Below are 17257 nucleotides of genomic sequence, written 5' to 3'. Positions count from 1 at the left end.
ATTTTGCATTATGATGGCTACAGTAAGTCACCAAATTTTTATCAATTACACATTGTGATATCCAGGGCTCGCTGAGCCTTTGCAAGCCCCAGTCGCCAGCCGTGCTGTCCGGCGTTCTGCGCATGCGCAGATCGTCCAAAACCCGGCTCTTCTGGGTTGTAATCTACTCGCCACGGGCGAGTAGATTACATAGATTGTCAAGCCCTGGTGATATCTGTCTGCAAGTCTAACTACGAAAGGCTTATTTGACTGGTTTTTAAAAAAATTCTAATTACACACTAATTTTTGTAAGACAAATATTTACACGTTAAATAGTGATAGAAATGTAGCCGTGTTAGTCTGGTGTTAGCCTTAGTTCTCTACTTAGACAGAAGTACTGCCAACCCCACAGATATAAGTATCATGACTCAATCCCCAAATAACCATTAAATCGATTTGAAAATAATTAAATATTATACAAAAACATTCTGGGATCTTTTTATTTGTCTTCTGGTCTTTTGAGCTTTGAGCGTCCCTTTCAAAGCTTTTCTCCATAACTGTGAGGTCTAGAAAGTTCTAATAAAAATGAAAACTGAAATTATGGTATAACTCAAAGAAACTGGTGTTTTAAGAAAAAAATCCTATATTGGGAAGCTAATGATAAAATCATGAGGATTGGAAACAACTGTGACTGCTGACAATGGTAGCGTTTAAAATGCACCCAAAATTTGATTATAAAGAAAACAAGCACTCGACATATTGTAAGGATAAAGAACGTCTTATTACATACACAGATGTTAACTGCAATTGATACAAGAGACAAGGATGCTGGTTTTGCAGTTGGACAACTTGCATGTGAAGTTTGATTTTAGTAGTATTTAGATAGCTATCTCTCCTATTCCTGTTAAAAATCCCATCTTAAGCATTACTAATCATTCGTTAAGACACCACACTGATAATCATAGTTGCTAAATGTTGACATTTGTGGAAATTAAAATAAATTTGTACTATATTGCTTATACTGAAGAAAATAAATGAAATACATGAAACTTTTTCAAGAACCTATTAAAATGTTAAACATAAACTACTTGACGATGAGGAATTTTGTGCTAATTTGAACTAATAGCTTTAAGAAGTTGTTTGCATTACAATTACTAGCTTTGTTTCTGTGCATACCTAGAGCATTTTTTAAACTTCGTGCTATTTTATATTTAGGTGTCAGTAGTTAATTTCCTTATGTGTGATGAAAGAATGTTTTCCATGGGAGATAATCTAAACTTTTTGTTCACTGGGTCTAAGGATTTCATAAATTGAAGAGAACCCAAACAGAAATATTTCACAGCACTTCCTATCTGCATGATCTAAAACACTGGTTATAAAAGAGGTGGGAATGCAAATACATATTCATGTTTAGGAAGCCTTCAGCTGTCTCATAACATTTTGAATACAATCTTTTCAAAACCAAAACGTGGTATGATTGTTTCCTTTTCATGGTTCAGTTTCCTTTTTTCTCTTTTCTATCTTTTTTTTTTTTTTTAATATTCTGGTTAGTCTTGTAGGAAAGCTTTTTCTAGTGTGTATAATGTCTCCCTCTCTAGTGTTTTGCCTTACCCTACTTACCAGTAGAGAGTATATCTGACAACATGCACCCAAACGATGTTCTGCCCAGGACAGAGGGATAATTGAAATCTGGTTTGGGCAACGCATCAGCTGTAAGAATGCTCCAAAGCATCCCCCTGCTCAATACAGAAAATGTTGACCCCAATGTCCAATTGCAAGTGTTTGGGGTTTTTTTTGGGGGGGGAGGGAGGAGAAGGATGAGAGGAGAATGGGTTAAATTGCTTTCTTTGGGCCCGGGGCTACAAGGCTCAGTTCTTCCATAGTGTTTCTGTTGGCTGAGAAGAGTCTAGGGAGAGAAGTACGCTTTGGGTTACATTCATGATTTTTTGTGAAAACAGCTGTGTTTTCAGGAAAAAAAGTAAAAAGGAAAACCAAGAATTTTTGTGTATTTTCTCCATTTTGTTTGCTGCTTCCTTTTTCCCCACAGCATTTGCAAAGCTGCCAAGTTTCTCACTTTTGTGATGTGATGAATAGGGGTTTATATGATATACTCAGTTCTGCTGTCTTGTGATTTCCGCAACCCACTAATCTTCCCAAAAGGTCTCGGCTGGACATTTGGGTTTGTTCTTTCTCCAACTGTTTTACTGCTCTGACTCTGAGAGAAACACAGAAGCCTCAGCAGGTGCTGGAAACAAAAGAGTGGTTATGAATTGTCAGACTGACCGCTTATCAGAAGCCAAAGGGGTATGACCACAATTGAGGGCCCCCCCTTAATTTGGAGGTGCCTTGGGCAGTAAAAATGGTGATCAGTAGCATTGGCCTTTGTGATGCACTTCATTTTCCATGAGAACTTTGCGGTCTATACTATAAATGAAGTGAGCTGTAACTTTGTGTCTGGAATCTGTCCAACTTTTTAGGTTCACTGTTTAGGTTCATTTTAAATTTTTATGCAGTCTATTGCAATAGTGAGGGAGTAAGGCCTGTCCATCTCAATAAGGGTAATTAGCAGAAATACATATGATCCTAGCCAGAACTGGGAATTCTGCAGTGAACAAGAAGAAGTATTTGTTCAGGTCCACCTCCCTTCCCCAAAGTTAGGGGAAGCCTTGTGAAATGTAGGTGTTTAGAGAAGTTGATTGGCTTTCATGATTCCTAAAATCTTCCAAACTGTCTTCCAAAGACAGTCGTGAAGGACTTGACCCAAAGGCAGCAGGGCCCACAGTCTATGCTGGCCTTGAGGCAAGATGTGGAAGGCACCTGGTTCCATTCCCCTGAAGGGGCAGGGTCAGGGACAGTCAGTCCTTAGCACCCTGCAGACTGCAATTCCCCTCTTCCCAAGCCCTCAGAACAGCATGTAAGGGCACTCCTGCAGCAATTCAAAGGGGCCTGCATCTCTAGTTGCTGCCACAGTAGCAGTGGCGGTGACTGGGAGCACTGTTCCCCTATGAATCTCCGGGTCCCAGGGAAATCCCCCCTTATGCTCCAACCTGTCATTGGGCTTCCTCAAAGACTGTGAATAATTTATGAAATCATTGATGGTCAGAAATTAACAGCAATCTTATGTGATGTGCAAGGGGCTTTTGTATGCAGAGGTTAACATTATGCAGAATTATTTTCTTCTGTGAGAATCTCTGTTGTTCTTTCCTCCTTTCCAATTTACTGTATATACTCATTCAGAAACTGACTTCTTTTGCAAAAAAAAATCCTGCTGTGAAGAGCTGGGGTGGGGGGAGTGGGCTTGTGATCTGTTTTTTTCCAAGCTGCACAAAGCAACTTATGCTGGAGGACTTGCTAGCTGCTAGCATGGAGTCTCTCAGTTGAGGGACACTTAACTGATAACACTCTTAACTGATAACATTGATAATACTTAAAGCTTTAACAATGAGTTTTAACACTTCCCAGCAGCCAGCAAATCTTTCAGCCTGGAAGTGATAAAAGCTCAGTGTTAAACTGTGATGTTCTAAAAGCTCAGCTGAGAGCCTCCATGCTGATGCTGACCCTGAGGAGCTGGGACTGGATGTCTGTACCCTAGATTTGACTTATAAACGGGTCAGTGACTTTTTACCATTTTTCTCTCTAATTTGGGGGGTCATCTTATAAACGAATGGGCTTATGTTCAAGTATATACACGATACTTTTTCTGATTCTCTTTGTAAAGATGTAGGGTCATATGTTGTACTTAGAAATCTTTATCACTTTCAAAATTGCCATTTTGCAAAAGCATTCATATTGTATTATGCTATCAATAACATTTTAAACATCCCAAAGTAATCAAAAGAGGCATCTGGTAAATTTACAGTACATTCTGTGTTCACAATTAAAAAGTTAATTCCATTTTATCATACTTGAGTGGTTTGTGTTACCTAGTCTTGAAATGGTTACATCTCTAAAACTGGAGTGAATCTTTAAAGGGTAATCACTGCACAATGGTAATTTTTTTTCAGAGAGAGCATTTATGATACTGAAGAAAACATATGTGTGTTTATCTTTTTTATCTTTTTAATTTCATTTTCTGTTTATGATATCTAGGTGCTGTACTTTTGGCCAGTGTGCAGGGATTAGCAGTCAATATTGATCCAGTCTTATATACTTGGCTTCTGTACCAACCTCAGAAACGAAGTAGTAGACACATCCAACAGGTAGGAATTCTTGAGAAATCAGTTGTGTGTGTGTGTGTGTGTGTGTGTGTGTGTGTGTGTGTGTATATAGAAGTAACCTTTTTTGCAATGCTACATTCTTTCATTTAATGTGAAATGCTTATGTTTTGTTATTTCAGACTATATTTATTATAAAGGATACCATCACAACATGTCCTTGTCCCACACTCTGTTTTGATTGGATTTAATCTCTAGATCCCATATGCTTCAAGTCCCTGGGTCTTGATAGTAACTGATCACTACCTTCAGTGGCATGTATACTCAGCTGTTGGGAGGTAAAATTTCTAATATTAGTCGATGTACAAAAGCTAGCTCTGCTTGAGCTACTGCGATTAAAATAGCACTGCAGGTCTAGTGGCACAGATGATAGCTCAGATTAGCTACCTGAATGCAGCCCTTCCTAACACCTTGGTATCCTAACCTAGCCCAAAGCTGTAGCCAGTGCCACTGGGCCACACTGCTATTTTCCGGGTTCTAGCTCTCCCAACTGCTACGTAGACCTATCTGGTGCACTCCCCAGTGCAAGCCCCGATCAGATACTCTTCTTAGGAAGTATCTTGCAATCCAGACACCAAGATCTCAATACCAGTGCCACAGCCCTCCCAAACCCACAGTTGCTTAGATACATTCCCCGCAGAGTTCACCTGGCTGTTGGAAATTGGGTTACTTAATTATACCCTTCAGGGGCAATGTGACAGTAAAGCAAGGCTTGTCAGGAATATCTTGCCTCACACACTTATCTCTTCAAGAAGTACAAGGGAGTTGCACATTTATGGAAAACAACCTTCTGAACACAATTTCCTTCATTCTGACCTCACTATCCAGTGATTCATGGTCTGAAAACTTAAGCACCACGTAACCCTTCTGACCTTCTGAACATGGCCATCTTCACTTCTCTGACTTAATAGTTTTTAAAACTGACTCTGTCTCAGTGAATTGGGGACAAGGCTAGGTCCAAGCTCTAGGGCTCCTCACTTGTTAGCTTTCATGTAGAAAGGCATTCAAAGTAAGTGGACCTGCTCATATAAAACACATTAAATTAGTAAGGAACAATTATTCACTGTTGATGGCCCTTGAATGTTCGGTCACAGCTACTCAGACTTGTCTACTAGGTGTCAAGACTCTGACACAAAATCTACAGTGAAGGTTCTACTTTAAGAGATTGCACATCTGCATTTTTGAGGCAGGATAAGGGACAGGCTCAAGGTAGGCAGGTGGGGTGGGTTCTGGAGTGGCCTATGGCATTACAGTCTTGGTGTGTGCGTGCGCCCCGCTGACAGTCATCAGAAATATCTTCTATAGTCATATCCATCAGGTAGCTTAAGCATGGTTTACCAATTCCCACAATTATATGCTGATATAAAGGATGAGGAATTCTGTAGCACCTTAAAGACTGAGGGTATGTCTACACTAGCCACCCTAGTTCGAACTAGGGTGGCTAATGTAGTCATTCAAATTTGCAAATGAAGCCCGGGATTAAAATATCCCGGGCTTTATTTGCATGTTCCCGGGAGCCGCCATTTTTAAATGCCCGGTAGTTCGTACTCCCTGCCTGCGGCTACACGCGGCACAGGCTAGGTAGTTCGAACTAAAGCCCCTAATTCGGACTACCGTTACTCTTCATTGCAGGAGGAGTAATGGTAGTCCAAATTAGCGGCTTTAGTTCGAACTACCTAGCCTGTACTGCGTGTAGCCGCAGGCAGGGAGTCTGAACTACCGGGCATTTTAAAATGGCGGCGCCCGGGAACATGCAAATAAAGCCCGGGATATTTTAATCCCGGGCTTCATTGCAAGTTCAAATGACTACATTAGCCACCCTAGTTCGAACTAGGGTGGCTAGTGTAAACATACCCTGACAGATTTATTTGGGCGTAAGCTTTTGTGCGTCAAAACCACTTTGTCAGATGCATGGAGTAGAATTATATATTCTTCTTCGAGTGGCCCCGTGGGTGCTCCACTCTAGGTGTTGGGTCCCGTCCCGGTGCCACGAATTGGAGAGCTATCAGAGCCGTGGTCCTTTGGACCACACATGCGTGGCTGCCAGAGGCGGCGTTCGCGCCTTTGATGTGTTGCACGCGGTTCGGCTTGCTCAGTTCCTCTCAGCCACCCTCGGTTGCGGATGAGAACTCCTGCTTGTCAGTTTCACTTTCGCAACTGCTTTTTCAAAGAAGCCTTCACATTTGTAAATAGTTCAGAGTCTGATTAATTATTTAGTTCTTGTTGATTTCTAGTTTAAAAAAAAAAGAAGAAAAGGAAAACGGACTGAATCTCACCAACAAGTTAAAGGGACAAGCGGAGGAGATACTACTCAATTTCTCCCTCCCCCCTAATTCAGCATGCCAGGATCCCCCGGCTTTAAAAAATGCTCCGTCTGCCGGGAGCCTATGCCGGTGTCGGACAGACACGATTCTTGTGTGAGGTGCCTGGGTGAGACACATGTTCCCCAGAAATGCACTCACTGTTGCAAGTTAACGGCGAGGGCTCATAGGGATCAAGACTTGCGCCTCAAACTCATCCTTTATGGCGAGGCGCTGGAGTCCGATGCCGTACCTGCCTCTGGCATAGCAGCCCAGAAATGGCGGGCAGCGTCTCCTGGGATGACTGTTATTAAGAAAGCTAAGGCGTCCCCAGCGTGATGCCTGTCTGCCACCACCAAAGTCAAATGTCCTGACAAATCATCAGGGGCACCTGCCCCAGGGTATCAACGGGCTCCTAGGGTGAGGAGATGGCCTGAGCCAGGACTACAAGTGGCAGTGGCACCGGCTCCAGCAATAGCTCAAAAGCCGGCATCAGCGGGAGCGTGCAAGCCGGCACCACCAGCGGCTCCTCTAGCGGCACCGGCTGGGGCGCTTTTTAACCCCCCGGTGCCGAGCCGGCAAACATCCTAAGCGGCACCGCAGGCGTTCTCTGATCTGCCAGCACCGGGCTTCTCCTCGGCACCGCCAACACCGCCCTCATGTGGGGTTCCATTGGCACTGTAGCCATGTTCAGCCCTGAGCTCTCCACCTGCAGCTGAAATTGACAAGGCTTCACTGCCTTGTAAAGCTCCGGGGAAAGAAAACCTACAGGGCATTATCCCCCTCGCTTGTCTTCTCCCTGGGACCGTCTCTTTCCCCACCCAGATACCAACGGCACCAGGACTATAGCCTCTTACCTTCTTACCAGCTACTTAGAAGACCCTCATGTGGGGACACAGTTTATATAAAATCAAGATGCTCTCTATCGCATTCTCGCTCCCCCAGGAGGTCACCAAGGCGTAGATCACCAAGATGGTCGCTATGTCAGGTCTACTACATCCGCAGTTCAAGATCTTCCAGATATTCTTCGCCAGCGCAGTCGGACCACTACTATGGCCGCTGCCACAGGGATGATTATGGCCGCCCCCTCCCTGGCCGTGCTACCCTATGCTATAGAGGCTCTTCATGTAACCGTCCATTACCCAGTGCGCAACACTTACCTGACCATCCACAGCAATTGTTTTCTCCGCCTCCATTGGAAAACTTAACCATCCGTCAGGAACATTCGGTTAAGCTGTCCGATACAGAAGATCCTCAACCACACATTCCCCCAGCCAACTGTTCCTCCTCTTTCCCAGATGAAGCAATGATTCCAGATGATGCTCCTCCCTTGGATGACCTGAAGCAGTTCCAGGATCTGTTCAAGAGGGTTGCGAACACACAGGAGATACAATTAATGGACGTACCAGTAAAGAAACATTGTTTTTGAAGAATCTATGTCAACAGCAGTGGGCAAAGATCACCCTTCCTATTGATGAGGCCATCATGGTAGTGGCAGACGAAATATGGCAGACTCCTACATTGGCTGCCCCAACTAGTAAGAGGGTTGATAGGAAGTATTTTGTACCCGCTAAAGGACTGGATTTCCTTTTCAGTCACCCTCAACCCAATTCCCTGGTTGTTGATGTGGTACAGCATAGAGCTAAAGGTCCCCAATATGAGAATACGGTCCAAGACAAGGATAATAAAAAATTGGACATTTTTGGAAGAAAGATTTACTCTTCGGCTACGTTATTGTTACGAATCACAAACTATATGGCCCACCTTTCTAACCACAATTTTGATAACTACTCAAAGCTTACAGAGCTACTACAATATCTTCCTGATACCAAGAAGCCCTTGCTGAAAGCCATTGTCCAAGAAGGATATATAGCCTGTAATACTACTCTGCAGATGGCCATGGGATGTGGCCAACATGGCTGCATGGGCTACGGCTATGGGGGTCGCGATGAGATGGTCTTCCTGGTTATCATCCGCGGGAGCTTCAGAATAAAGTGGAAGACCTACCCTTTGATAAACAAAAGCTCTTCGCTAGTAACACCAACAAAGTTCTTCATTCTGGCAAAGACTCCTGTACCACTTTACGTACCTTGGGAATGTACACACCTCCCTATAAAAGTAAGCGCTACTACCCTTATGTCAGCCGACGGTCAGGGCAGTGAGTCCCTTATGACCGGCTGAAGTTCTTTTAAATTGTGCTTGGTTTTGTTACAGCAACTGAAGGAGTCAGGTTAAAGCTTAAACAGTTACTATTTTATTGTTACAGGGTAAACTTAGTTGTTAAATGCTACTGCTGTGTTACAGATAACACAGACACTACAAAGGACAGGACAGAAATTACACTAATAAGTTACTTACAGGTACCATGAAACCCTTTTGGTTCTCTGAGCTCTTATTAAATGCATGCAAAATAGACACATAGCAGGTATATATTCTCACCCCTGCGTTCCAGACTTGGCGTGGCCAGCGTCTTTCTCTCAATCCCTTGGGAAGAAATAGGGCGAGGTTGGGCGTCCCACAGACCTCGGGAGACAATCAATACCTGCCAGCAGGTATAGATGATTGGAGCTCAAATTGGGCGGGCAACTCAACCCTCTTTATGCCCCTTGGTCACATGGGCTTCTTCCTGGTCTCAAGTGGCCAATTAGGAAAAATGGCTTTGAATGCCAAGTTTCCCACGAAGGGTGCAAAGCATAATTCACACCTGGGAAGATGCAGACAATGGGCACCTCTGGTATGTGATGGGCGAAGATTCCTCTCCCGAGACAGTGCAGGCGTGTCAATTACTGATACTAGCCATCACGGCGACGGGAGGCCTCCCAGTCGTCAGCTAGCCCATTTACTGTCTGGTTTCTGTTTATGGTAGAGTCAGGGACAGGCACCACACCTGCGTTCCCAGGGCATCAAAGGCTGACTGCCTTTCTCTTGCTCTCTGGGGGGGGGGAAACAAGATGGGGTTTGTGTCTGGCTACACCTTACCAATGGAGGTACGATTATGCGTTCAATAAGAATCAACCACGTCCTCAAGACAACCAGCGCTTCTGGCAGCGTCCTCAACGTAAGAGATCTCAAACGAACCATTCATCCAATCAACCTGTACCAAAGCAGCAAATTTGACTTTCCCTTCGAGGACGCAAGCACGATTCCCACGTTCAACGTACCACAGAACCCTTTACACCTGTTTCACCATTGCTTAAAACAGCACCACCTTCACTGGTCCAGTATCACCGCGGACAAGTGGGTACTGGAAGTGGTACAATCTGGTCTCTCCATCCCCTTTCTATCCATTCCCCCTACTACCCTCCTACTCCGTCCCTTTTCAGGCACGCCTCTCACAAGCATTTGCTGAAGCAAGAAGTTCAGCGCCTTCTGAATATCGGTGCAATAGAGTGGGTACTAAGTCAGTTTCGGGGGAAAGGATTTTATTCCCGGTACTTCCTTACCCCAAAGAAGACAGGAGGGTCGAGAACCATTTTGGACCTACTCAAGTTAAACCTCTACCTCAGGAAAGATCGCTTCAAGATGGTGACCCTGAAAGCCATTATTCCGTTGTTGAACAAGGGGGACTGGTTTGCAGTCCTTGACCTGCAAGACGCCTACTTCCACATAGCGATCCATGTGGCACACAGGCATTTTCTCAGTTTCCAACTAGGTCAAGAACATTCCCAGTACAGAGTACTACCTTTCGGGTTGGCATGTGCACCCAGAGTTTTCACCAAAACCTTAGCGGTAGTGGCTGCCCACTTGCGCAGACTGGGAGTGACAATTTTCCCATACTTGGACGATTGCCTCAGAAGAGGCCTAACATATTCAGAGGCCAAACACATGGTGACAACAGCCTCTCAGGTTTTTCACTCTCTGGGTCTCCTCATAAACATGCAGAAATCCTCGCCAGAACCTACACAAGAGCTGATTTTCATAAGGGTGAGGCTTGACTTGAGAACAGCGCGCGCTTACTTACCTGCCGAAAGTTTCGCCACCATTCGAGATCTTGTTCACGTGCTGATGTATGCCCCGACGATTCCCATCAGAGTGTCGTTACAACTACTGGGGCACATGGCTGTCTCAACAACTATTGTTCAAAACGCAAGGTTACATTTTCGCTGCCTCCAACACTGGCTGACTACAGTATACACTCCGGTGAGGGACAGCATTCAGAAAATGGTGGTGATACCACCGCATGTACAACAATCTCTGCAATGGTGGACCACGTCAACCAATCTTATGGCGGGCATTCCTTTTCACCGCCCACAACCTTCGAAGCAAATAACAACGGATGCGTCCCTTACTGGCTGGGGAGTGCATATAGACGACATGATGGTTCAAGGTCGCTGGTCTCCTCAGGAGATGCTCTTACATATCAACATTCTCGAGTTAAGAGCAGTGTGTCACACATGTCAGCATTTTCAGTCCCACATAAGGAACACGACCGTCAGAATCCTTACGGACAATATTGCCACCATGTACTACGTAAACAGACAGGGAGGGGCTCGATCCTGATCCCTCTGTATAGAAGCGATGCGCTTGTGGCACTGGTGTATCTGCATCAATAATGTCCTGACAGCCACCTACTTGCCAGGTGTCCAGAATACTATTGCGGACTCACTCAGCAGGCTGTTTTCCCACTACCACTAGTGGGAATTTCGCACAGACATTCTGCATGGTATTTTCACCCAATGGGGGTTCCCCTCAATAGATCTGTTCGCTACTGCTGCCAACGCCAAGTGCCCCAATTATTGCTCCAAGGCAGGGGTCGGGCGCCACTCCTTGGGAGATGCTTTTCTTCACATTGGGGAATGTCACTACTATATGCTTTTCCTCCGATCATCCTAGTTCCCAGGATCCTGGAAAAGATCACTATAGAAAGGGCTCAAGTAGTCCTCATAGCCCCAGCTTGGCCACGGCAGCCTTGGTATTCAATACTCCACCAGATGTCCATCAGGGCACCATACACCCTTCCTCTGCTTCTGAACCGCTTGACTCAAGACAATGGCTCCCTTTGTCATCCGAAACCCGAAACCTGACACCTCACCGCGTGGATGCTCGCTGGTTCAACCTGGTCGAACGCTTATGCTCACAGAGGGTCAAGCACGTATTAGTACACAGCAGAAAAGACTCCACTCGAAAGACCTACCTTTCCAAGTGGACCAGATTTGAAGCGTGATGTGGCAATGATGGAAGGGATGCTCACGTCGCAGGAATATCCCAGATACTTGATTATATTTTGCACTTCCACGACACAGGCATTGCAATAGCTTCACTGCGAGTGCATGTAGCAGCAATTAGTGCTTTTCATCGGGGTCAGAATGGGTTCTCTGTATTTGCTTATCCCATCAGTAAGAGGTTTTCTGAAGGGACTTACGAACCTCAACCCACCACGACGACCACCACCACCTTCTTGGAATTTAGACTTCGTTCTGGATTCCCTGACACGCACCCCCCCTTGGCTACGATACCATTGCAGCTTCTAACCACAAAATTGCTTTTTCTGCTTTCCATTACATCATCCTGCAGCGTGAGCAAAATAGCTGCGTTCATGTCATCACCTCCTCACACAGTGTTTACTAAGGAGTCGGTAACTTTGAGATCTCATCCACCATTTGTTCCAAAAGTTTGTTCGGATTTCCACATCAACGAGCCAGTTACTCTTCCCTGTTTTTATCCCAAGCCTCATGCTTCAGGGGAAGATGCAGTGCTGCACACGCTTGATGTGAGGAGGGCATTAGCTTTTTAGATCGAAAGAACGCAACACTTTAGGAAATTGAACTGCCTAATAGTATCATTAGCAGATCGATCGAAAGGGCAACCAGTCACTTCCCAACAAGATTAATAGTGTCGTGTGTTACAACCTGTTACTCCATACGTAACAAACCTCTTCTGTGTTCACCTAAGGCCCATTCTACGAGAGCAGTAGCCACGACTACAGCTTTTCTCAGAGGTGTTCCATTCCGAGACATTTGTCGAGCAGCAACATGGTCCTCGCATTCTACCTTTATGAGGCATTATGCTATAGTAAACCAATTTGCTGCCGATTCCTCAGTGGCTACGGCAGTCCTTTCCTATATTCAAAAACCTTAATTCTGGAGCGCTTCTAGTGTTCAGGTACTGCTCCGAAGTCACCTAGAGTGGAGCACCCATGGGGCCACTCGAAGAAGAAGTTACTCACTCTGTGAAGTAACGATTGTTCTTCGAGATGTGCCCCGTGGGTGCTCCACGACCCACCCTTCCTCCCCACTCCAGAATTTTTAATTTTCTCATTTCAGGAAGTGGCTGAGAGGAATTGAGCAAGCCGGACCGCGCACAACACATCAAAGTCACGAACGCCGCCTCTGGCAGCCACGCATGTGCGGACCACGGCTCTGATAGCTCTCCGATTCGCGGCACCGGGACAGGACCCAACACCTAGAGTGGAGTACCCACGGGGCACATCTCAAAGAACAATCGTTACTTCACAGGTGAGTAACTTCCTTCTCTCCTTTCCTCTGTGATTTCCACTCCATGCATCTGATGGTTTTGACCCACCAAAGCTTATGCCCAAATAAATCTGTTAGTTTTTAAGGTGCCACAGGACTCCTTGTTGTTTTTACAGCAGCAGACTAACAGCTACTCCTCTGAGACCAATATAAAGGGTTCAGCTGCCCCAGAGTCCTTTCGGTTCCTTTGTACCATACATAATGGCCATTGGACTTGCTTGGCTTGCCTTAGCGAGTGCTTATTGCAAATTTATTGTAAATAGTTTTCTAGTTCATCAGTACTTAGTAGTGTAGCTTCAAACCGTATCAGCCTCCTAGAGTACATAGTTTCATGCATATATCAGACTATATCTTGGGGTTTCTCAGAATTGACTACCCTCCTTTTATTCACCAAGTTGTCATCAACTGAACTCTCTATTGAATGTCCTGACCTGCATACAAACATCTCAAGATTTGTAGACAGACTTGGACAAAGTATGTATAGGTATTCCCTTTGCCTTCCTCAATCTTTGCTAATATTAGTGATAGATGTGTCTGCCTAGTGGTAGGGCCCATCTTGGTCCCCTTACAAATTCAAGGTTTTAGTCCTCACAGGTTTCTCATATCTTTATATATCAGTCTGAGGAAGCTAAGGACTGTCTGCTAGCCACTCAAGGTTTCCTATCTTGGGCCAGATCCTATTTGTCCTTACAAGCCACACAGCGGCATTGCCAATTCAATCTTACCTTCCAGGATTGCAGAATGAGCTTGCAGACCATTTAAGTAGATTGTTTGAGTCACTCTAAGTGGACTCTCTACCTGAATATAGCCAGGTGTATTTTTCAGCAGCATTTACAATGCAGGCCAACAGGAAATGCCATCAGTTTTGTTCAGTACAAGGTCACAATCCTGGTTCTGCTTGGATACTTGCCTACTATCTTGGTTGAACAAGCTCTGCCACTTTTCCTCCAATTGCAGTTGCATACAGTGTGTTGCAAAAGATCAAACAAAACTATGCCTGGGTTCTGCTAATTGTCCCAGGCTGGTCGCAGCACTGGTTCTCTACTCTCTTGCATTTGTAGGTGGAGCCTCCAATTTCACTTTTTTTAAAATCCAGGCATAATTTTGCAGGATCTTGGTCAGGTGTTCCTCTGGAGCTTGTGGGCACTTCAGTTAGCAGCCTAAGGGATACATGGATAATCACAGACAGGAGTCTTATTTTGGAGCAATTTTGCCTTGTCTTGTTAAATAGTCTTTAGGGGGCATTCTACTATTGATATTTTGATGTGGAAGCATTTCTCTATGTGGTCTTGTCAATTTGGAGTTTCCCCAATGCACTCTTCAGTTCTGCATATCTTGGACTTTCTGTTGTACCTAAAACATTCATGATTGGTGATTGTTTCTGTCAAGGTCTATCTAGAAGTATTATCAACTTTGCATCCTTAATAGTGCTGCTATTCTAATTTTGCTAATGAAATGACAATCAGATTATTTAAAGGTCTGGAAAGATTGTACCTACAGAAAAGAGAACCTATTCCTTCTTGAGGTTTGAATTTAGTTTGATCTGTTAACTATTAGCAATGTGCCCCTTGCTACAGTTATAACTCAACCTGACTTTAACAGTAGCCATCACTTTGCCAGGATTATGGCTGAGCTACATGCTCTGATGTCTGAATATCTTTATATGGTTTTCTTTAAGGATGAAATATATTTGCTCCCATTTCCAAGATTTCTCTCTAAAGCGGTATCTAACTTTCCTGTTTACGAGTCAATTACTTAGTATGTTTTACCTCAAACTACAGACCAATAGAGAGAAGCGACCTTGCACACCCTGTTAGAAGTGCTTTCACTCTCTATATTGATAGTGCTAAAAAGTTGAATTTTCAACCCAGCTATTTGTGTTAATCACAGACTAGAAGGGTCTCCCAGTCTCTTCATAGGTGGTTTAATTTTGGGTAGCATTCTTGTATTTTCAGGTATGTTGTGATCTGGCTGGCATTTCCCTGACAAGTAAAATAACTGCTCGTTCCACAAGATCTCAAGCAGCCTTAGTGGCATTCAATGCCACATCTTGTGAAATTGAGTTCCACAAGTTAATTAGGTATTGTGTTAAAATAAAAACAAAGAATATATATTTCTTTTTATTTGTGTTAAATTATTTTTCTTTCAATTTCATTGATTGTTTCCTTGTCCCTGTAGATTGAGAGGAGGAAATGGACATGTCTGATTTTCCTGCTCTTTACTATTTAATTAATTAATTAATTATACCATTTTGCCATGTCTACTTTCTAAACTAAGTGGTCTCACTCTTCTCTTAATATGGAAGTATCTCCAAGTCTTTAATAGTTCTTATTGCTGTTTCTCAACTTTTTCTATTTCTCCTCTATATTTTTTTTTTAAAAAAAACAAGTCAGTAGAAAGGCTGTTTCTTTCCTGTTCATTTTAAAGCTATCTGGCAACAGAGGGTCAGGGGAGCACTGCCCTGACTCCATCACTGGCCAAAGTGGCAGGGGGTCAGGTGTGGATACACAGCCTTAGCTCTGGCTAAAGCTGTGGGATGGGGGCAGTTTGTATCTTTGTCTCTGGACCCACATAGTCCCGGGGCAGGAACTCACAGCCCCAGCTCTGTCCACATGCTGACAACTGAAGCCAGAGTCACAGAGGTCCAATAAAATCATAGAATCCATGACTATCATGACCTCAATGTTTAAATCATACCTTAATTATACCCCTTTTTCTATGCTGTTTGTGTTGTATATTTAGATTGTAAGCTTTTTGGGGCAAGAACTGTCTCATTGCTCTCTGTTTGTGCTTATGGACCCATTCTTGGTTGGTCCTGGACCCCACTTATAATAAACATGCTTAGTAATAAAAGTAGACTAAAACACAACAGTGTATGCTATAGCAAATTCCACTTTGCATTAGTAATTAATATTAAATTAACAATTTATTTAACTGTGGATTACATAAAGTGATAACGTATACCAACAAGTTAGGATTTTGAGAAGTCATTTATTTCTGAACTGCACATATGTCAACTTTGCTGTCCAGCTCGCATCCAGTTTACGTACATCATTCTTTCTCTGACTTTCTTAAACTAGAAATGGAATAGTGGAAGGAAAGTTAGGAGCAGCATGCCTCTGATTGTAAGCATCCTGCCTCATTTTGGAGGAAGAACAGAATTTTGGGAGTCTGATCGTGTCAATGTATAGTTTAACAATGTATTAATATTATGTGTTTTTTTCCTTGGGATGTGAATATACGTGCCAAAATGTGGCTGCTGTTACATATTTGAATAAGGATCCATATAGTTCCTGTTGTGACTATGTGGTCAGTGCTCTGGGGTAAAGGAGGATGTTTTCCTATAATCATATTTGGTTTCCACATGCATCTATTCATTTTTCATTTTAAATAAAATGAACAATGTGAACTTTGGTTTAATATGTAAAAAAAATCTTTGACAACTTTGTGAATGCCTGCATAAATCTGCATAATGCCTCCAGATTTCTATATTGAATAGTAATGAAATATGGTATTGATTTTAAGCTTCTTTTGATGAACTGCAAACTCTCAGGAGTGGAAGACCAGTCTATATTTCTAACCTAGTTATATAGTTGTTAGTGATTGGTCTGTAGTGTGATCAATTCCCATAGTAATGAAAGACTGCCATTTTGATTTTTAATAGTAATGCCCCATAATTTTAAAAGCTGCATCTATCTGAAATGAAAAACTAAACTATTTTTGTTTAGAATTTTAAATTAGATGTTTTAAAAGTTTTTAGTCTGAAGAGGTAGCTGTGTTAGTCTGTATCTGAAAAAAAATGAGGAGTCCTGTATAGGGATGGAATTTCCATTGACTACTCAATTTGTCGATAAGGGGGTAGTGGCTCTGCAGTTTAAATGTAGTAGGAGCTGGGCATTCAGGCAGCTCACAAGGCTCTTACTGCATTTAAAATGCAGAGCTGCAATGGGGTAACTCCCCGGGGTAGTGTGAGCCAGGATCAAGCAGTGCCGACTTGCACTGGCTCCGGGATGTCTGCAGCTCTGTCTCCTCTGCATCATGGAGACAGTGCTGGGAGGAACTGGCTTTTAAGGGAATGGGGAAAGCGATTAGTTGAGTAGTGACTCGACTACCCAATAAACTTAAGTTTATTACGTAGTCGACTACTCGGGTAGTCACTTACATCCATAGTCCTTGGCATGTAAAAGATTAACAGATTTATTTGGACATAAGCTTTCGTAGGTAAAACATACTTCATCAGATACATTGGGTGACAAAGTTTTTCCCCACAGAAGCTTATGACCAAATACAT

General features: G+C 43.5%; 1 protein-coding gene across 6 annotated transcripts in view; it reads left to right on the top strand.

Moving 5' to 3' along the window:
• VPS13B (vacuolar protein sorting 13 homolog B) overlaps positions 1-17257 on the top strand; it is a 1005617-nt gene that overhangs the window by 440452 nt on the left and 547908 nt on the right. For all 6 annotated transcript variants that reach the window (XM_075920304.2, XM_075920302.2, XM_075920305.2 and 3 more), the window contains one exon: positions 4069-4178. In XM_075920304.2, coding sequence (XP_075776419.2) covers positions 4069-4178 — 110 coding nt within the window. The remainder of the gene's footprint in view (positions 1-4068; positions 4179-17257) is intronic.

This window comes from Pelodiscus sinensis, chromosome 2, assembly GCF_052426305.1.
Source record: "Pelodiscus sinensis isolate ZL-2025 chromosome 2, ASM5242630v1, whole genome shotgun sequence".
Taxonomy (NCBI): domain Eukaryota; kingdom Metazoa; phylum Chordata; order Testudines; family Trionychidae; genus Pelodiscus; species Pelodiscus sinensis.
This window is presented reverse-complemented; position numbering and strand designations above follow the sequence as displayed.